Raw genomic sequence first — 23,329 nt, 5'->3', positions numbered from 1 at the left:
GTTGGACTATATTTTTTATGAATGAATGATGAAGTTAGTCAAGTAGAAGTTGGGTAACAGATGTGGGTAGTTTGCATAACGTCAGTTCCGGTATGGTCAAGTGTGTAGCCTTTTATGGCGTAGATGACGGTGTGAATTTTAAAGCTCAGTTACTGTTGTATGGCATAATAGATGCCTTTGGAACTTCTTTGTAAAGGAATTCATGGAATGAACTCTGGACCTATTCTACGAGCTACACACAAAGATATCATCATAGAGTATTCGTATAATTTTTTAACCATATTACATTTATGTATACTTATCATGCTACAAACGAATAGAACACACTATAGAAGAGTATATTTAATTTGAAAATAGACCACATAGGGGAAGTAAAAGCAAAATTTTGGAAGGATTGTCACAAAAAATATGATTATTTAAATGTCCGCCGTTATACGGAAGCGAGATATCTGCTTATCATCACACAATGGCAGCAGCAATAAAAACTTGAAGAGAAAATGTTTTTATAACGTGTGAAACTAAACACTAGTCTAGCAGATTCATGGTTTTCACATATATGTACTGCTTTTTTGGGGTTCCGTATGATCCGTATGATAGATTTGAAATCATTAGTTAAGTAATTGTCTCTCTGTGGGTGCAGTGTCAGAGAGTTTCAGGCTCTTACTGACTAAAACCCACCATTTTCCTTCTGGAGCTCTTTATGTACCAGGGTCGCGGTAACTCTTATGAACTATTCCCTAGCCTTAGTGAATGTGAAATTCTGTGGTTTTACAGTCATAAAATATAACATTCCATACCCAGCTGCATATTAATATAATTCACTTTTACTACCAAAGTTAATTAAAACCCTATACGCTAGCTAGCTAGGCGCATCATACATAGTCAATGGCCTACCTGATATTGTGATAGTTTTAGCAAAAGGTTGGCAAACCCCCAGTCTAATACTTCGTGCATCAATGATGCGGTCACATTTCTCTTTTATCATGTAGGTACTAAAGGTGTCGAATAATATAACTTGTCATTTGACACCTCGACACCATATGTTACAAAAAGCATTTCATTAATCGTCTTGAATTTGCTATCATAATTATAAGACCTATGTTGAAGTGTTTAAATAATATTTTTAATGTATAAGTCTTCTTTTGAAACAAATTCTTTGTAATTTTTCGGTAGTTCTGAATGTAACGCATAAAGCAAGCATTCGTTTTCTTTCGTCCCCATTTTTGTATTAGCTAAATCACTATACCTCAGTTACAAGCAAACTATCTTTTGTATGATGGATATCATAGATTTAATCAAATATTAATCTTTACTAAAATCTATGATATTCAAAATCATAATGGTACAGAACCCAACAGCTATGCGTGCGAAGACATAGGAGAACTTAACTCTTTTTATACGCCACAACTTCAGTTTCCACAAGACACAGTAAAGTAAGTTCATGACCACGAAGCTATATTTAACGTCACAGCAACTGTGCCTGAGTGAAAAGAAAATTGTAAAGCAAATGTTGATGTTGCAGAGTAATGTGATGATGATGATGATCCATAGCATTTGACATAAACTGTAGATAATGTATTAAGGTGTAATAAAAATACAAATATAAACACAGGCGAACATTCAGTTAAGGAGTCAGTCAAAGCAAATCAAAATATGAATATTTGAATTTTAAAAAATGAATATTTTTTTTAAGCTATTAGCTAAAAAATTAAAACTATAGCGAACCTATCCCATTCAAAATTCACTATACGCCAAAAATCTGTCTAGTCATCATAAAATAGTAGGTATACATTTCTCTCAGTAACACTAACAACTATTGCAAACAACAGCCTACATAACCCGAACCATTGTTTCATTAGTACTGTCAACATCTATTAAAACACTTACTAACGCATCAATGGATGATAAAGTATGTCCAGCAACGGCCAACAAACATAAAATGACATGCACTTGATACACTTTCGTTTTTTTTTCTCTATATACAAGACAACGTGACTTTGACATTTGAGACACGGTTGAACGAAACTACCAGTTGAAATGTCGGAGATTTTTAATATGCCTGAGATAAAAGTAAAGAAAAAACATAAATCCTAAGGATGAGACAGAATCTGATAAATCAAAAGTATGTACCTACTATAGGAGTACTAATAATCAAATTCCGTTTAACATATATAATTCATACAAGCTAATTGGTTCATTGGTTGAAATTAACTTCAAGGTTAAAAAGAAGAAAAATATATTTCTAAATAATCCCACCAAAGAAAACAGCTGCAATATTTAATACTAGTACCACCACAATCATTCACCAAGCTAGTAAATACATAGAAAGACATACAGATGGACTACAAAGTACACTGGAACAGGACCCAGAACGTACAAAAGCTCATACATCATTAACGTCACCTACAACACCGGAGAAATTTCCCTTTACTCATTCAGTATGTGAACAGAAGTGATTAAGTCATTCTTTGTCCTAGCCAATACAGTACCTAGATAACAGAAAACCTTTGACTAAAAGCCTAACATCAATTTGAAAGTTAACACGCTCAGAATAAGGATCAATTTTGAGTGGTCACTTGAAATGTATCAGTAGATTGGGACAATAGACTCTCTCCGATTTGAATGTGATTGAATAGTTTGTCAATTGTTTCCTTTTGAGGGTGTTATGTTGAATATATTATGCAGTATTGTGTTGTACGTCGCTGTTAGGGTGCGTCCACATCTGGCGAATGCGCCGCGAATGCGCAGCACGCGAGCCGATCGCGAGCTGTCCGCGAGCTGCGCGCGTGCAGTCACTGCAATAGTTCGGTGCGCCTCTTTAGCGCAACTCACGCAAGGCTCGTATAGAGCGCGCGAGCGGCGCGCGAGCGGCGCGCGATCTGCGCGCAATCAGTTCTCGCCCTTACAGTTCCGTATATTGGCTCAGTACTATCGAAGATGTCAGACGTCGCGCGCCGCTCGCGTGCGGCGCTTAGGTCGCGCGCGAGCTGCGCGCGGGCGGCGCAGAAGCGGCGCACGAACAAAAATGCACGCGCGCAGCTCGCGGACAGCTCGCGATCGGCTCGCGTGCTGCGCATTCGCGGCGCATTCGCCAGATGTGGACGCACCCTAATATCCTAGTACTGCTATTTATTTTAATAACAATAAGTTTAAGTTGCAATATTCAAATCAAATCAAAATCGTCAATTTATATTAAGTACAATATTGTTAATAAAGGTGAAGGAAAACATCTTGAGGAAACCTGCACTATTAAGTCTGAAATCGCCAACCCGCATTGAGCGAGCGTGGTAATTAACGCTCAATCCTTCTCCGAGTGAGAGGAGGCCTGTACCCAGCAGTGGGACGATAAAAAGGCTGTAACTGTAACAATATTGTTAGATCCTTACAAATAGCTGAAGTATATACCTTTGTAGAGCAGCCCTATATATCGACGGGTAAAAGGCAAAAGGGGTCAAGCACCACAGATCAAATTGTTCAGGAGAGTAAAAAGAAAGTTTAAAAAAATAATATCTCTTTATTGCTTTATTGAATCACATCACAATCTTCAGAAAAGTTTACTTAAATACAATGTTCTTTAATAATTTTACATCAAAATAAGCCTGAGATCAATAGTTTCAAAGATAGATGTCGCTTGACCCCAGGTTTTTACCAGGTATATCGCATTTGCGAGGGGGTCAAGCACCAATATTGAATGTTGGAATATTTAGATTTTGGCCTAAGCTCCGTGTTTATAAAGTAGTAAAGTATTTTATTTTATTTGGCACAACAGATCATAGAACTAAGTCAGATTTTGGCTTAAGTTAAAATATCTTAATTAACAGTATTATTTTATATTTGGCACAGCAGGTAGGTTATGGATTATGTATTAAACTAAAACAATACAAGGAACAAAACTGAGATCCAAAAAACAGCAGTTACCTAACTGATAGTACATACAACAGCATGTTATCACATTATTTGAGTAAATAAACCACAATAACTTGGTAAAAATTATGATTGTTTACATTTTTAATGATTTCCTAAAAGCGTGAACCGATTTACATGATTCAAAAACGGATAAAATGGTTTTATACAAAAATTAATAATACCAATAATTACACCAATATCGTTAAGATATCTCAATAAACACATTTTCAAGTTGCTCTCGTAATAAAATTATCCAACATGTACCTATGAAACGCGTACCTACTACCTATTACCAGTTCTTAAAAATAACGTTTTTTGTATGGGAGCCCCCCATAATATTTATTTGATTCTAGTTTTCAGTATTTGTTGTTATAGCGGCAACAGAAATACATCATCTGTGAAAATTTCAACTCTCTAACTATCACGGCTCATGAGATACAGCCTGGTGACAGACGGACGGACGGACGGACAGAGGAGCAAAAACATTAGGGTCCCGTTTTACCCTTTGGATACGGAAAACCTAAAAACTATCCTAAGAAACGTTAAATTTATTTTTATAAAATAAATAAAATGAGGTTGAATATACCGATGATAGTAGGGGAATCACGGCATCTTAAACTTCGACCCCTCTATTGCTATCATTATAATCAAATACCTAACCTTCTTGGTACGAGCAAGTCTTTTTCGGCCTAAAACACTTCGCAATTTCACGTTTTCGGGAGTTGCAGACATGTTTTATATAAAATTTTAATCTGTGTTAACAACTGCGATCGCGTTTCAAACACGCGTTAACTTGCTTTTACGTACCCACACGAGACATACACCCATTTGCAAGGGCGCTGTCGCGCATGCGGAGTGGATCAAATGCAACGTAATGAAAACAAAATTATTTAAGAAAGGGGCCAAGCGCCAATTTATGTTTAGTTGTCAATTTTTACTATTGGTGTAAGCGACGTTATAGTTATTAAACAAATAAAAGAAAAATGGATACAAACGACATATTTACTTCTAATATTGTTTTTAAAATTATGCCAAATGACAAGGCGATACAAAAACGTAAAGTTGGTGTCGCTTGAGCACTTTTGGTAAGTATCGATTTGGCACTTCAGTACAAATAATTCTTTGGTGCAAGCGACTTTTTTTCATGCTAGGAAAACGATACTACGACCATTCGAAAGAGAAAAAATAGTGGAGTTGGGGTCAATAAAAAAGTTAAAATCGCAAAATGTGGCGCTTGACCCCTTTTGCCTTTTTACCGTCGATATGTATAATTTAGTATTAAGACGAATGTAAACATGTGATTATTAAGGGAAAATAGTTATTAGTTCAATAATTTCCTTAAATGAAACATGTTTATCTAAAACCACTAATAAAATAGTATAACTAAACCACTAATATAAATAAAACGTTGCCTAAACGAAACAATTATCTACACGCAATCTGACACAGTTAAACACAAGAAAGAAATATGATTTTCAAAAATACTACAACAGCAGCTGTCGTCAACGCGCCTCAACGTGATATGAGCCAAAATGAAAGGAAGATCGAATTTGTAATGAATTAAAAAAATCTCAATGACGTAATTATTCATGAATCAAAGAAAGTCTACGCATTACGCAATGGCCACGAAGTTCAACCTAAATGAAATTAAAAGTGTTTTAAACAAAAGACATGATGCCAATGACTATGAGTACGCAGCATAATTCCGCACTTTAAATTCCAAATAGACATATCACCTTTGTCTTGAAGTACGCACAAACTTTCGCCTGTACTCACAACTGTGCCTATAAATGGACTATTAAACAATTTACCGCAGAATACAAATGGTTAAAAATATAGAAAATCAGACGATGATATAAGTATATTGATGGGTTTTAGAAAGCGATTTTGCAAAACCTTCAAAAGAACCGGAAATACGCGAGGTATTCCAAACATTTTGGACGCGGTAATTATTGTTAAAGGATTTCCGAATGCTTCAAAAGTTATGAAATTCATTCATAAGGTAACACGTAACACACTTTTAAAATCTGAAGTATCACGAACCAATCTAATGATAAATGATTTCCTGAACATTAAATCATCTTTTACACGTACCAAACTTACAATTACAACGAAACTAATACAAGTATTGAAAAAATAATTCTCTCTATCGCTATCTTCACTAGAAGCATACCTTTTAACACCTAAAAAATCATATTATTATACTAGTATTTACATTAACACATAAAAATCGAATATGATATGTTTAAACACCACATTTAATACAACTTGATTGACCAAGAACATTCGCCAAATTACTCATATATCTAATTTCCCGCCCAAAAAATTCTAAATACCGCCGAGCCTACCAATAAAAATTTGATAAAAAAATTAACGCCTAAGCCTGACCGTATTACCATGCCACCATAACACACATTTCGATGTAACCTGCCGAATACTTGCTAAAACATCAAGGCGTATATTTGTATTTCATCATAGGCCTCGAGACGGCAGACGGAGTGCGTGCCATATGGAAATACAGGGAGGGGGAACACAAAATAAAACTGACGCCCATACACTGATCTTTAGCAATTTGTGTTTAGCCATCGAGCAAGATGAAGGTAGTTGTGCTATTGTGTGCTGTGGCAGTCGCCGGGGCATTGCCCATGGCCAAGGAGGATGGAGCTGCCGAGAGATTCATCTCCGCTCTAAAGGATTGTCTGGATACAGATACTTCTTTGTGTCTCAAGGTGTGTTGTGAAGTGCAGTGAAGTGTTTCAGTGATCTGTGAAGTCCCAAGGGTTGTTCGGGTTTACCGTGTCTAGTTTTGATGTTAACTCATGGACTTTGAAAAATAATGCGGTTTTATTAGTGTCAAAACTCGATAAAAATCTTTTAGCAGTTGTTTCGTCTATCTTGATGAATTAATTAACTAGTTTAATTTGCCAATTTGCTGAATTAAACGTTTAACTTATTATAGCAATAAATCTTCGAAGATGTTCGTTTAAAAAGACATAAATATCACTTCTTTATTTTTCATTGATGCCACAGTGATTTATCATCCAAATTAATCATACAAGACCATGCAATGAAATTCTAAATCAATCCAATCTCACAAAAATGGGTCACTTCAAACAAAATTCTAAGTCATCCTTTTGTTTTGCAGGAAAAGGCAATGAGATTCACAGACAAACTGGCAGCCTCCTCAAGCCTAGAAGTCCTGGATGGAGTCAGCTTCAAGAACACCGGTGGCAACACCAGATCAGCTCGCAGCTACGAACCCCTGCCTGAGGAACCCAAAGCCAGGGAACTGAAGGTTGAAGAAAGGATCATGGAGAATGTTGTGGACTTCCTCGACAGCCATGTTCTTCAGCTGAGAATGCCCAAAGCCTTGGAAGATGATAACACTCTTGATGAGGAAGGTATGTAAAAGAAATTGCTTAAACTACTATCGAACCTCATGATAGTACGAATCATTTGTCACCTTCAATAATTTTCTGGTTTATCTTTAGTAAAAGTACTAAAAATAAGACTCTTTATCCAATATTGATGCAAAGCAAATTAATAGCAAATTTTAAATGCTATCAAGTACGTAAAAATTGCTTTAACTCGAGTAAAAGTTTACAGTCGTAAAAGTAACTGCTCATTCCTAAACTATTTTAGGCTCTTAACCTAGAATATAATTACTATGTAGAAGTCATTAAAAAGTGCGGAAGAAATAACTGTTTCCTATAGGCAGTAATAAATAAGAATTAAATAGTATTTTAAAACTTGATCAAGAAATAGGCTTAAAAGATATTATCGATGCTAAAACAGACAAAAATAACAGATAAACATCTACATTTTGATTCAGTAGCAAATATTTGTGATTCTAAATATACAATAAAATGCATAGCAACAATATAAGTATTAGTTACGGTACAAAGCGTACAAAATCTAACACATGGAGTACAATGTATGAAAATGTTCCCACGAACCGAGATAACATTAAGAGCAAATAATGTGTTAATTTGATACAGCAGTTAGTGCACTTTCTTGAGAAAATATTACATTTCTTTGCTACGGGAATCAGTAGAGTTGAAACCTACTTTGATTTCAAAGAAGATGCTAACATTCAAAGAAAAAATCGCACCAAAATGAACAGAGTATTCCCATTAAGAACACCACACAAAATCGAATTCCTATAAGCTCCCAATCATAAACTATTCATAGATTATAAGCAGTCAAAGTATACAAAAAGCACGCTTGAAAGAGCATTGAATTCAATGAATGAGCTAGACTTTATTATAGTCTAAGCTTTAGATATTCTCATTCAAGTACGTCTCTAGTGTTTTGTCAATAGAGGCTTTGCACATAGACGCAAGAGAATAACCAACCATATGTTTGCACTTTCTTTAAAATGTTATTTGTAAAGTCAAAGTAAGCCAGCACGTAGTTAAAATACTTGAAGTCTCATTACCAGACTGCATTTCACGACATCACGATAATTTTCAAAAAGATCATTGTCAAAAGTTGTCCTGCTAACAGTCATTCCATTTTCTTTCCTAATCTCATAATCGTCCCACTAGCAAATTAGTGTCAACTTTAAAACTTTCACTTAGTATTTCAAGTTTGTATTAAATCTCCTCCGAAGCTGTGGCTTACATAAGAATTTGCAAACACGCCCAAATGACCCGGCTTACTCACAAAGATGCGTCAAAACGTTTATGTGCGGTTTCCGTTTAACCGACTCCTCCTTTCTATTCAAATCAGTCGTTTATTAATATTGCATTGTATTCTGACTTTAATGTATTTCCGAAAATTACTTCACCACATGATTTATCTCATTCCTCTTTTAGAAAACTATCATAATAATCATCAACGTAATCGATTTAGGAAATGTCGAATATACCTTTTCAGATATCATAATTTATCTCACAATAGTAATTGATGAATATTTTAACATATTCAGTAAAGATTTAAATAAAACTACTTTTACGGATTTTATCGCGTTATATTAATATTATTTAATCCCGACGTTTCGGATCCTTTACAGCATCCATGGTCACGGTGTAGACAAGCTTGAATGTGATTGTGGTCTCTCTTACATAGGCCAAACTAAAAGAAGCATAGGGACCCGCGTAAAAGAACACATCGCCGATGTCAAACACCGCCGTTCCAGACAGTCAGCAGTTTGTGAACACACACTAGACAAGGCCCAGCATTACATCAGATTTGATAAACCACAAGTCCTTGCAAGAGAAAACCGATTCCTACCTAGGATGATTCGCGAGGCTATTGAAATTAAAAAACATCCAAATTTCAATAGAGAAGATGGCTGGTGCATACCACCTGCTTGGAATCCCATCATAGAAACTATTAAATCAAAATCCAAGCCTACAACTGCTCGACCTATGGATACAGTGAGCTCGTTTTGCGTGAATCGGATTGTCAATAATAATCAACAAAATGTAGGGTAGCTGTTTGTAACTAATATATCAAGACGACCAACACCTTAGTCTGCCCGTGACCATGGATGCTGTAAAGGATCCGAAACGTCGGGATTAAATAATATTAATATAACGCGATAAAATCCGTAAAAGTAGTTTTATTTAAATGTCTAATATTCGCGTAAGTGTCAGAAATCAATATATTCAGTAAAGGCTTGATCGAATGACATAACACCATTATCACTTCGATTTCGTTTTCACTCCGACCTGTTTATTTATGTAAGAGCTTGCTAGACCAGTTTCAATGTACTGGATAAGTTCAGTGTCTTTAAGATTTCTATCTGCAAATCGGCGTGTAAGTTGAGACCATTGATCTGTCTAAGCCTGTCACTTATTATGTAATCATCGTGCTAATGAACTTTAGCATTAGTACGCACTTTAACACCTACATTATTGAAAGTATGACTTACTTAATTACAGTTGTAGGTATCTGCCAATACACCAACCGAAAGTCCAAAATTTTGGGAACCGTCGAAAATATGGAAATCATTCTCGCTTTTGACCTTTAAGTTCGTGACATACATGCAGTGACTTTCTCAAAGAAATTATAATTTTATTCAACTATGAATGCCAAAAGTTAAAGCAGCTTTCTTTTAATTGTCGTATCTACGTTTACAAAGGCTTGGTACTTAATATGTGGTGGGAAAAGTTTTTTGTAGACAAGATTCTTCTGAGTTCGCTATGTGAAATTAAACGGTCCGTAATTCCTTTGTTAGACGGATTTGTTTTTGATATAATTAGTGACTTATGTGTGAGTCTAACGGGATTAGAGAGTTGTCATTGATTGTCTATTTCTTAGGTAGCTTACTGAACTTCACCGAGAGTACTTTACTTTAATAATTTACGATAAGTTTTCATTAGACTAGTTTCATATCGGGCATCTGCTTCCTCTTGTGAGATTTAAGATCTTTTACTAAAAACTCTTCTCCTTGATTCCAGGCCGTGGCAAGAAGAAGAAGAAGCTGAAGAAGCTCCTCCCCATCCTGGCCCTCATCAAGCTGAAGCTTGCTGCCCTCATCCCTCTCTTCCTCGGTATCATCGCCTTCGCCGTCTTCAAAGCCTACCTCCTCGGTAAAATCGCCTTCATCGCCGCTGCCTTCGGCGCCCTCAAGAAACTCCTCGAATCCAAGAAGAGCAGTGGCTGGTCAGAACCCGCTCATGAAGAAAGCCATGGTGGCTGGGAGTCCAGCGGCGGTTGGGGCAGGTCCCAAGATGGCCAAGACTTGGCCTATGGCGCCCATGTCAAACAGGCGTGAAATTAAATTATTTATTTAATTTATTCTAGGTAATGTTAACTTATTAATCTCTACGTAATTCTTCTTCTTCTTCTTCCTTGTATATATTGACCACCGTTCTATACACATGCTAAGTTTTTTTTTCTGTATATATCTTTTTTGTTGTTTTAAGTTTCATCAAGACTGACGCTTTTAGTCTCTTCTTGTATTGTATATAAGTATTTTTATTTATTATGTTTAAGTATTCACTTTTCTTTTAAGTGAAGTTTGATAGTACATTTTTATTTTAAGTTTTCAGTTCCAAAGATATTTTATATATTTACTTTAATATTTTCTATTTTTTGTTGAGTCATATTTTTTTGCTGTATGTGTATGGGTATGTTTCGAGTCATATTTATTGCAAACCAATGTGTATTTAATGCGAAGAATGATAACTGTTTGATTGTTGCGATGTTTTAATTTATTTTACGATGGATCCGAGTGAAAAATAATAAAGACAACCTTTAAAAAATTATACTTGATTTATTTTATTTGTGTACCTTATTGAGAAGTCACACTATAAAAAAAAAAACAATAAATTACTCTTGATTTATCGAATCAAAGAAGCTCGTTTAAAATATTTGCGAATAATAATATTTCATGTCAGAACCTTTTATTGATTTATTAAAAAAAAAAATGCTTCCATCAATTCGCATTCAATAAGAATTACTCCGCATACCTGGATAAAAAGCATATGCATTCCTCGTTAGATGGGGTACCTAGATATACCTATATATAGAGCTGCTATGAAGAATAAATATTCATCCAATGTTTTAAAAATCACACTACTGGAAATTAGCGCGTTCGAGTAAATAATTTTTACAACATCATCAATACAAAATTGGTATAGACTGTAAAACTGATATTTCGTTTTTGATCGCATTTAATTCTATCAGCTATATTTTCAGTCAAAACGTATCAAATCAATCGTCTCAACAAAATAATTAGTAATCTACAATACTATAGGACTAATAGTATAGATAGATCTATAGTAAATCAGTCAAGGTATTAATGAAAGTTATCGATTAATTCCGGTTCTAATAAACTTTCGTTTTTCTATTCTATTAGCAAATTAAAGTTTTATGATAGTCCTACTTTTTTAATGAAACATTATTAATAGGAAACCAAATTAATTGTCTTAATATTTTTCCTTATTGATAGAATATGATAACTTATATTTTTTTGGATTTTATTGTTTTGTATAATGTTATTACTATTCCATGCTATACAATAGTTTTTCTTATTTACTTAAATAACTTAATTAGTAAAAATACAGGACTCAAAGCGTTCAGAATGTATCATTGCTTTGTTTATTTATCAGACTCTTGTTTTCAAATCTTATGCATACCTTGATTGATCATAGGATAAAATGTCTATACCAATTTATATGATTCTGAAAACAATTAATAATTTTACAAATAAAAATTCGAAATAAAATAAGTATAGAGTTCAAAGTGTAAAAACACGACCGAGACTTTAACATAGGCTTAAAAAAACAGAAAGTGTTAACTGTAATTATTCAACAAAATTGTATACCGCCAACTTTCTCAATAATATGTGGTAATTAAGTGAAAATGTATAGGCGTTATGAGAATTTTATTAAATAATCGTGAGAAACTATCGGACTTGATAACATAATGTGTAATGTATTCAAGAAGCTTTTGAATTCATTATTGAGATGTTCTAACTACAATTACTTTTTAATTATTATTTCTCTCTCGATTATATAAATAAAGTGTTGAAATACATTTTTCTATTTGAATAATCATTACGATATTATTTGGATATATAAGAGTCAACCTCATGAAACTTCGGAAACCAGAAAGTCTGTCAACCCAAGGGGTTGCCCGGGTAACTTGATGAGGAGATCAAATAGACAGGTCACTAAATGTAAAACGAATCGGATAACTCTTGAAGCTGACCCTTTAAGTATTTGGCAAAAGACTAGGTAAATGATAACTAGGAAACTACTAGAACATTCTAGATTTTATCTCGAGATAAAATAGTAAGTAGGCATTTTGCAGTGTTTACCTATAATTAAGTATACAGATATGAGGCCAGTATGTCGAACAGAACTAATATGGTTTTCCCATAGCAACTTCCTATGGTGGGAAATCTTGAATGAAGATTTAATTGTTATAATTGGTGAAATTACTTATGTTGGCGTCAATTTTGCTTTGTATTTCAATAGTTACAGAAAGGGCCAATCTATTTCTTGACAAGAAACAGAAAACCTGAAACCGATTTTCATTTATTTTTCTTTAGTCCAAAAACTAACTAAGAGAAGTTCGTGGCTAAGTTTCTGAAAGCTCAGGGTTGAGAAAATTGACACTCCATTCCATAAAATACCAGTTGTAAAAAAAACCGACTTTGATAAAAGCTATACTGATATTGAAGATAGAGTGGTTTGAGAAGTGAGACCAGAAAAGCTGGGGCACATAACAGGAGAAACCGACAGTTGTAAATGAGCTATCTAACAATAAAAACCCCATATTAAACTAGATCAGAGCGTACAAACTCTTTAGCTTTACAAGAAACAGTATCGGTAAGATTAAGATCATCATAACTTTTGTCTCATCTAGTAAATTGAAGTATTACTTTGTGTGTCTGCATAGTGTTTAGTGAGTGTGCACTCAACCGGATGTCAAGTGCAGTGCAATGTGCAACTTATTTACCTTCTCTACGGTACTATTCCGGATTTGTTTGCGAGATCGCTTTTAGAATAATTGTTGACAGATGTTTATGGATAACTATTTAAATTGCTTTAGGATAGTGTCATAAATAGCTCATGAAGGAATAGCATAATTTTGTGATTTTGAAATATGGTTAACTACTTTCACACTAAAAGTACTAAACGGATTTATATAAATTGAATTGGGTTGAAGTATTCGAATATGTAACCTTAAAACAGCCAGCTTTTATTCTTCTTAACGTCTATAATACTCGTCATAACTAATTTATTTTCATGACATGACACCAGTCAGCAAAACACGACGCCGATATATAGTGCAATATAGTGATAATATTTTTTAAGTTCGTACGTAACATATTCGTGCATTGTATATATAAGGGCTTTATTGCCTGAAATAAATAAATAATATTTTACAGAATAGGCTCTCGACACACGCACGACATACGTTTAGGATGTCTGAGTGGAAAGCCACGCGGATGTGTTTGCTTGTAGAAATCCTTAGCTTTTCACACGTATCGAGAATAAATTGCTCGTCCGTTTGTGGTCTAATAACTTCTTTAGTGAGGCATTCTCGTGAACTATTAGTTGGTAAGAATTTTTACTGAGTTTTCCATTTCCCATCGGTGATTGAAGAGCTTTTATGAAAAAATACTTAATGAAGAACTTAAGTGTTGACTTGAAACGATGCTTTCATTCACAATTAAAGTAAAGACTATGCGACTGCACTTAATTTTTAATAAAATGAAGGTTTTATTATATTCAACTTTTTGTGTTTACGTTTTCTTTGTTGCTATGTGTTTGCATATGTTTGATTGGATTACATTTTAAACAGTTCGAGGCATACAAACTTCAAGTAATAATAAAATATACAAAACATATGATTTTTATCTATGTCGTATCGTAGATTTGCTCTCTTCATAAAGTACTGGATCATTTTATAAAATTGTCGTCCTATATTTATCGGTATTATTAAGGCTTTTTGTATTTTAAACCACCCAGCTAAATACTGAGCAATATTTCATTAATAGCTAAGGCTAAACTAACTAACAGAAAATATAGATTTTTTTCTCCTGAAATGACCCAATCTCTCCAAAATCAAATTCAACTTTCCACCCACCATTCAGGCCTATCTATTACATAAAACAACGTGTGACGAACATTGAAACAGGTGATTATATGATCATTATGTCCGATAACTATCGGTTAGGTGCAGCATCTAGTCTGATGGTCATGGGAATCAAATTTCGTAATAAACTGGTCTTGTACGTCATGTTGGTTTTCTAAAAGGGTGAATAGGTGTGCCAAAAGATCTAATGTTTCATGAAACTAGCGTTTGCGGTTTCACTCGTGTCTCTTGGGTACTACTTCGTGCATGTGGATAAAAAGTAGCCTCCCCCGATAAATCTTCTTCTTCCCCCCTTTTCTCAAGTTATTTGAGCTCAGTGAAATATGTTATCTGCGTCCATTTCTCGATAAATGCGGCCTCTGTACCTATTTGAAAGAATCTTTCATGATTGAGTAAAGGCAAAAGAAAACATCATGAGGTAAACTGGACTTTAAAGTCTAAAATCGTCAATACGCCTAGTGCAAGCATGGTGATTAATGCTCATTCCTTCTTAGTTTGAAAGAGGCCTGCGCCTCTGCTACGTAGTAAAAATAGTAGTTATGCTGAAAATTATTTGTATCGGGTGTGTCGTTCACAATCACATTAAATGAAATGCCTTGAATATACTGGTTAATAGGTATATATCGATTAACACAAGGAAAAAATAAAAATACGTAAGAATAAAAAAATGAATAGAATAAAAATGTGCGAGAATTAGAACACCATATAAGAGTCAGTCGTTACAAACAATAGGAATTCCCCCTTGAAAACTGACAGCTGTCAACTGGTCAATATATGCGATATTCCTAACTTTATCTCTGCTTTACACAAGATGTTGTAAATTATGAAAACGAAAATTGACTCCTGTGGCTAAACCACTGAATGGATTAGGTTTTTTTTTTACAATTCGCCATAGAATATCATAAAGTATATGTGATAGGATTTAATGTGATTAGGTGCGACACACCCGATATAATCAATTCTACAATTGATATCTACCAAAGATATTTAAATGCATTGAATAACCGTGAGAACTGGCTTCATAGGCGGATCCTTATCTACGTCACAGAGCTATTTCATAAAATTATGTATTAGAAACATTATGTATACAATTTAATTAAACACACGTGTATTTTATTACTCTACGCATTTCGCTTTCACTTCAAAATCTAATTTATTGCTCTGATAATACGATGTAATTTAGTTATACATATTAATATGCCTAGTTTTGACTAATTAAGATTGAAAATTTAGAAACGCAGTCGGCTATTTTAGGAAGTTATATAAATTCTTTGCTTTGCTTTAATTTTTAATTAATTAGATTTATTATATCAGTATATATTTTTGATATATGTGTTTCAGAATATTTATTTTATTATTTAGCAATCAAAGTAGTTACGATATCATAAAAGATTATGTAAGTGAAATTTAAAATACGTAAGTCTGCATATTGTTTCCTTTCTTTGGTTTCCTGTTACCTATTTCCTATTGATACAGATTTTGAACACTAATTACTAGTTTGGTGATTAAATACTCTTTCCTACAAATTAGTTCTGTGATTAATTGCTACTTAACACACACGTGCAACTTTGAAATATGTTCGTCATGTAACACCTTAATTTTTACATACAAAGTTTTGATTGACTTCCAGTACGACTCAATACAGCTGAGTTAGTATTTACCAGAGTTTTGAATGGAGCGACTATCTATATGATATCCTCCACCCAAGTAATTAACCGGTTAAAATGACCCCCCTTGCTTAGACAGCCTGTTGTAAGTACTTCTGATACAACAATTGCCATAGATATACCTGACAGATCAAATCAAAAGTCATTTATTCAAAGTAGGCTGAAAATCAGCACTTTTCGAACGTCAAAACAAAAGACAGCCCCCAAAAAGCCCGCCCTTCACCACTTCCTATGTGTTTTTGCTGGGAAGAAGAAGTGGTGGAACAAACTCCCCAGTAACACAATTCTGTCTGTATGGTTTGAAGAACCGTATACAAATATTTAAATATCACTATACAACATTGTATACATAAATTTGTATATAAAATCAATTCAAATAGTTAATCATGTTGGCTAGTACATACCTTACCCATACCTATTACTCAAGCAGTTACAAAAGAAATTTATTAAAAAAAAGAGTGAAAAATATAAAAAATATAATGCCTCCATTCAGTGAATAGATATATAGTTTAGGGCGTACCCACCGACATGTCAAACAGTTTTTATGAAAAAAAAAATAACAACATAAACAATGAAAACGGTGAACTACCGTTCAAACCAAAAGTATATAGATTAGGTATATTACGGGTGTACAAATATGTAGTCAGCAAGACGACCTGGTACCACAAGCAGCACCCGTTCACGAGCATAACGCGAGGATCAGCCATCGCCTCCCTCGCACATTTTTGAGGGAGGGAGGCAACCCGACCACCGACGCTACCGCAAGCAATACCGTCAAAGGGAGCATGACGACTTGCAGCTACACGACAAGAAAACAGTTGATACTAATAGATTCGCAGTCGCTGGTAGACCATTTACAAGATTAAGAAACAACTCATCGTAAAAACAGAACGATGATGGTAATTTGTCAGTATACATAAAAATAAAAAAATGTCACGTGTAAAATAATATAAATCACATCAACTTATAATGATAACTTTTGAAGCTGTCTAGTGTTTAACATGAGGACCAACTATTTTTATCGTTTATGTAGTCATTAACTGTATAATAAGATCATATCCGAGACCTATGTACAAATAAGCATGCCTTCACACACAGGGTGCTTCGGAAGAACTCACGAACATCCACGGACTGACGAAGTCAGAAACTCCTCAACTTTTTCCTGAACATTAATTTGTGAGATACACACATGTGCAACTTTGAAGTACGTGAAGTCACGCCTTTAAAAAAATGTTTTACGACATTATTCAAATTACCTCTTTTTATTATTTATATCCTCTTCCGTCCAACGAGTATATGTGATGCATATCACGTGTTGGTAATATGTAATCGTTACAAAGTTTCGGTTCACGCTTACATTTCCTGCGACCAAGTCAGGTGGTACTCAAGGTGCGGCCGCGAAAGTGTGGCCGCGCCTTAATTTTGACGTCGATTCTCACTGGTGTGTTATTTTGTGCGAAAGATATTTTTTTTTTAATGTATTTTGTCGTAAATATGGTAGTAGTTAAAATAGTATGTTAACATCGACTACTAATCCTACTGTAATCTATAGTAAATACCTTATTTAAATAATAAATAAATAGTAATATTAAATATGTGTTTATATTAAATAAATAGTAACAAATGAGCCCTCGCCCCTTTTCAGACGTTGTAAATCACCGTTAAGCTGTACTTACCATGAATTATCATCTGTTAAATTATGCATTTGATGTATTATTTTAATTAGTGTTATACAATTTTAAAAGAAATGTTATGCTATATTAAAATTACACTATTGAATATTTCTGACGTCAAGGATCTACAGTAATTAATTAACAAAGCATAATTAATTAAGAAAAGAAGAGTTTATTGTTAACCTAAAATTAGTAAACAGACGTCATCAGACAAACTTTCTAATTGATAAACATATTGTTATAAATGCTTCCGTTTTTTCAAATTGGATAATATACATATTAATTATGTGAAAGAAAACTTTCGATCCCTTATAATAATACCACGAAGTCAGAGGTCTCACAAAATAAGCTTATAAATGTGGCAAGTTAAATAAATCACTGAAATAAAAAAGAAACTTGATAAATGCTTGAATAAAAATTAAGACACAGTCATGTAATGTTATAACTAATTCAGACTAATTTTGCATATCGTCCACGCTCAAAATACCGTTACACATTAGGTCATACTTTTTATAACTGGTAGCTATTTGTGATAATTAGTTGAACATTTTTAACGGCACTGCTTGTTCAATAAATTATTTGAACGACTAGGAAGACATTAATTATCCCAATCCATACATAACCATGTACAATTAATTTTTTGTCATAAACTATGTATTACTGTACGTAAACTTTTACGTCATATTTTCACGCTCAAATTAAATTCAAAATTATCTTTATCGTACATTAACACTTTATAATACAACCGAACACAAATCTAAAATAATTCGAATAAAAACCTCAAGATTATTCCAGATTATTCGAAAGTCTCGACCAAAAAATTCACTCCGTGTGCGCCGACACTCCGAAAATACCGTTATTCTCAAGGTCGGGCGGTTCGGCCTGATCGCAAGTGCTTCTGAGTCACGGCACTTTCATCTTGATAGCTTGGTTAAGTAAGGATCTTCAGGAGTTTGTTACGTGAATTTATTGGTAGGAGTTCTTTGATAGTGGGTCATTTGGTTTCGTTGTTATTGCTTGATGTACTGGTGCACAATTAACGTCACTGTAGGAATAATTTAGTTTCCAGATTCGCGGGAATGTTAGTTTAAGCTAGGGCACAATGGAAATAGTTGGAATGTCAGTGTAAGTCCTTTAAGTTGTGGAGTATTATTTTTCTTCCTGCATTGTTCTCATAGATTTGGAGACAGGGCAATGTTTCCCGCTTTCATTTCTCTCAGTCAGCCTCTATACTAGCAGTACTTCCCTGTTTATTAAATTCATCGTTTAGACAATTTATTCGTGTTTTCTTTGTCTTCTTCGTTCTCTTTATTCATACTTCACACCCAGTTTATAACACGTATTTTACCCAACCTCATGGTATCCCATGGAGTCTTATGCTCTTAACATGCTCTGGAGCTGCATATAACATTTTCTGGAATTATTAAATTACTAGCTAGACATATTCCTTCAAGATTATTAAGTAAGTTAATTAATTGCCCAAATGCTATCCGAAAGGTTAAAATTACAAACAGGTGTTTTCGTGAGAATTCCCAAGATAAGTTTTATGACTTCCGTTGCAAGCAAAGTAAGAAAGATTACTTTAGGAATGTTGACAATGGTACTCACCAACACTACAATATTGTAATTGATAATATCTCAAATGGCGAAAAGTATACTGATGTCGAAACATTTGAAAATATTATTAATTGCAGGATTATTTACAATCTATCTGTGCATTTATCAGTTAAAGCATTAATTAATTGTTAACTTATCCATCTTTTGTAATTAAAAAGATTTTCTGAGTGATTACAACAATAAATCATTCTCCATGTCATTCGGCACAAAGTATCATCATCAAAAAGAACTTTAACATTCTTCTCATTCACAATGAAATCAAAAGATTTGTCACCCGAGCTTACGCATAAGTTCCGTCGAGACATCTTATTATGTAGAAAGTGGCTATTGGACATATTGGAACTAAAGGGCGTTGGCACACATACTATGTGACCTCTTTGAGGCCTGTGACACTTTGTGTGATGTGGGTGTTCAGAAATAACTCATAACTACTATAGGTATAGAAACTTAACGGTCAGTGACGGATAAAGGTCTAGAAGATATGTCTGATGGTATCGAAGACGGCAATGAACTAGTACCTACAAAGAGTTAAATAATCGTTGTGAAAAATTTGGTACTAAGACCAAAAATTGAAAATAAAATACAAAATGATCGACACAAAACTGAATATTTCATGAGAAAAGTTTGATAGACTGGATACATGAGTTTTAACGGGTAGATACCCAAGGTGGATGAGTCAAATCATGCCTACGTCAAGAATAAATTATAAAGGTCTAAAAATGACCCCTGAAAGAAGGATTGTCTGAAATCAACCAACCAAGCAAGAAAACATTTTGCAAGAGCTATTGAGAAAGATGCTAACACTTAATACAGCAAAGGTATGTAATATAAAGGTAACGCTGAAGTCATTTTGGTGGCTTATTGGACGATTCGCACGAATTTAACTCGCACAAAACGTGCGAATCGACTCCTTTAAAACATATTATTTTTTCTGTAGTCGATTCGCACGAATTTCATTTATTGGCGTGCGAATCGACACCCTCACAAATATGTAGTAGGCTATTCGCACACGTTTCATTTTAAGGTTTTAAAAAATTAAAGTACAGTCGTATACAGCCATCACTGAAATAATAAAAAAAATAATCGAAGTTTAAACAGCAGATATTTATTTGAAAGTAAGAAAGATTATGGAATAAGTGATAATAATAATTACTTAAAACGTGGTATATGTACATTTTTACCTTTGGTCTTAGCATGATAATATATAGGCTATAGCCTTCCTCGATAAATGGGCTATCTAACACTGAAAGAATTTTTCAAATCGGACCAGTAGCTCCTGAGATTAGCGCGTTCAAACAAACAAACTCTTCAGCTTTATAATATTAGTACCTATAGATTACGCGGTTAGTGGAGTAGCAGTTTGTTAGTGACACTTATTTATTATTCTGTGTTCGATATTTGCTCATTTTTAATCCTCAAACCACGAGCTTAGAAGATGTTCAGTACTTAATTCAGTAGTTTTAATTTTAATACAGATCATCATCCTCCTGCCCTTATCCCAATTTTATTTGGGGTCGGTGCAGCAAGTTTTCTCCTTCCATACATTTCTGTCTGCCGTCTTCTCACAAGTAACATGCTTTCTTACCATATCTACTTTCACACAATCCATCCATCGTTCCTTTGGTCTTCCTCTTCCACTATATCCGTCCACATTCATACTCATCATCTTTCTCACTACATGATTCTCATTCCTCCGCATCACATGCCCATACCATGACAGCCGGTTTCCACTCAGTTTTTTTGATACCGGCGCTACTTTCAAACTTCCTCTTATATACTCATTCCTCACTCTATCCATTCGCGTAACGCCACACATACCTCTTAATATTCTCATCTCTGCCGCATGCAATTGTCTTTCATTCGTCGCTTTTGTGGGCCAGCACTCTGATCCATACAAGACAGCAGGTCTGACCATACTCTTGTAAATTGTTGATTATAGATTGTGTTTCTATTTTCTCTCTGTTACGAGTAAAACATATTTGACCTTACTACTTCTGTGCTCAAGTGTAGTTTATCGTAACTGCATTTCATAAAAAAACAACATGTGTACGAATAGCCTACTACATATTTGTGAGGGTGTCGATTCGCACGCCAATAAATGAAATTCGTGCGAATCGACTACAGAAAAAATAATATGTTTTAAAGGAGTCGATTCGCACGTTTTGTGCGAGTTAAATTCGTGCGAATCGTCCAATAAGCCTTTTGGTAATATTATCTGCTGAGTCACATGCAGGATCTGTCATTTACATCACAACAAAGGTTGGCACATCACATATATTTGAAACACTCCCGAGTTACCAATCGGGGAAGTATTTAGGACACTTTCTATTATCATACATGTCATTTACTGGTACGTACCTACGCATACCTATAAACTTAGCCAAGAATGTTTGTTTTGTTTTCTAAGAACAGTTTTAAGAAACGAGGCCCATAAAAATTCCAGATCAAATAACATGTGTACAAAAAGGCATTTTTAATTATGACTTAGAGATTCTATGTAATCAGTTATACATACCTACATTATGACTTAAGAATGAAACTTATATTCCTGTCACTTTACTTAGCACACGTCTGTTTTTGATAAAAATAAAGGAATACGTGACAGATCTTTTCAACAAGGAATAGTCACTGGCTCAAGAGACTCTTCTTGAAATTATTGCTATGTAATGTTTGCCTTCGAAGAATGAAAATAATTCCAATTAATTTATTTTCAATCCTTGAAACACCAATCCTGATAAGCGATCGGCGAAATCTAAATGACAACGACGATGATGATGAAATGAAATATACCTAAGATAATGGTATGCAACTAACTCACAACTAGGTAGTAGAGGTACAATCAGAGTGCAGTTACAAATGTGAGGCCAGAACTAACGTGTTTAACTGGTTATTCTTTGGGTGGCCTCAAATATCACCAACGGCATCTTGTGATAGTTCTTGAGGTATTTTGTTTACCCCCTTAAATCATGCTCTGACTTGCACCTGGATATGGTACTAATGAAAAATTAATATTTGCTTTTGATTTTTAATTATTGTCTACAAAATAATTAACTTGTGGAGCGTCATTTCAGTAACAAGAAGTCATTATGTATACTGCCTTACCCATGTGTTTCCATGGGTATCTTAGCAATATTGGAAGCTGATAATCAAAACAGCGTCAACTACTTTCCTGATTTCAGATTCTACTAAAGCTTTTGATACAGTCTAACGTTTTATATTTTTTTATTTTATTAAATTAATTGTATATTTACAATTTTGAATTCACATTATATATGTATAGACAAGCTTATTATTCAATTGAACGTTTCGTTGACCCCTTTTTTTAACGGTAGTTAAAATACATACATAATTTGAATGAGATCATCGATCACTTGTTGTCACTCATAAAACTTTGCTGAAATAAGAATCTCCTTCGTTATAAGCAACTTTTATTCTAAAAGATTGCGACGTTAATAATACTGAATTATTAATACTCTCATCGTCATCTCCTTCAACTTCACCTTACGGTATACTACAAAATTCATTCACATCACATACCATACATACATTCACACTTACATACACATTAGCAACTAGTAACACGACTTTTTCTCCGCAGGTCTTACAAACGTCTCGTGGACCGTTGAATTTAAGAAATACTTCACATGTACGTATGTACTTTCACTTGTGTAAAGATGTTACGTCATTAGTACACTTGAGCTCAATTATTTAATCGTTTTATAATAATTGTGACCTAGACATTTTGTTGCTATGCGTAGCTTCTTCCTTTGATTTTGGTCTCTTGTCATCTTTTTGTTTATTTTGATATTTTTTTGCAATTTTAGCTTCATGTGTAACTTTATTTAACTCTCCAGTAACCTTATTAGTGTTTTCTTCTCTTATTTCTTTTTTGGACTTTGTGTCATC

The 23,329-nt window shown here is 34.1% G+C and overlaps 1 protein-coding gene across 1 annotated transcript; it reads left to right on the top strand.

Moving 5' to 3' along the window:
- The first annotated feature begins 6,459 nt into the window (after nt 1-6,459).
- Nucleotides 6,460-11,123, top strand: LOC124641911. Its single transcript, XM_047180166.1, has 3 exons — nt 6,460-6,635; nt 7,052-7,307; nt 10,314-11,123. Exons 1-3 carry the CDS (start codon nt 6,501-6,503, stop codon nt 10,628-10,630), a joined length of 708 nt encoding a protein of 235 aa, XP_047036122.1. The 5' UTR covers nt 6,460-6,500; the 3' UTR covers nt 10,631-11,123.
- The last annotated feature ends 12,206 nt before the right edge of the window (nt 11,124-23,329 follow it).

Source organism: Helicoverpa zea, chromosome 23, assembly GCF_022581195.2.
Source record: "Helicoverpa zea isolate HzStark_Cry1AcR chromosome 23, ilHelZeax1.1, whole genome shotgun sequence".
NCBI classification, from domain to species: domain Eukaryota; kingdom Metazoa; phylum Arthropoda; class Insecta; order Lepidoptera; family Noctuidae; genus Helicoverpa; species Helicoverpa zea.
This window is presented reverse-complemented; position numbering and strand designations above follow the sequence as displayed.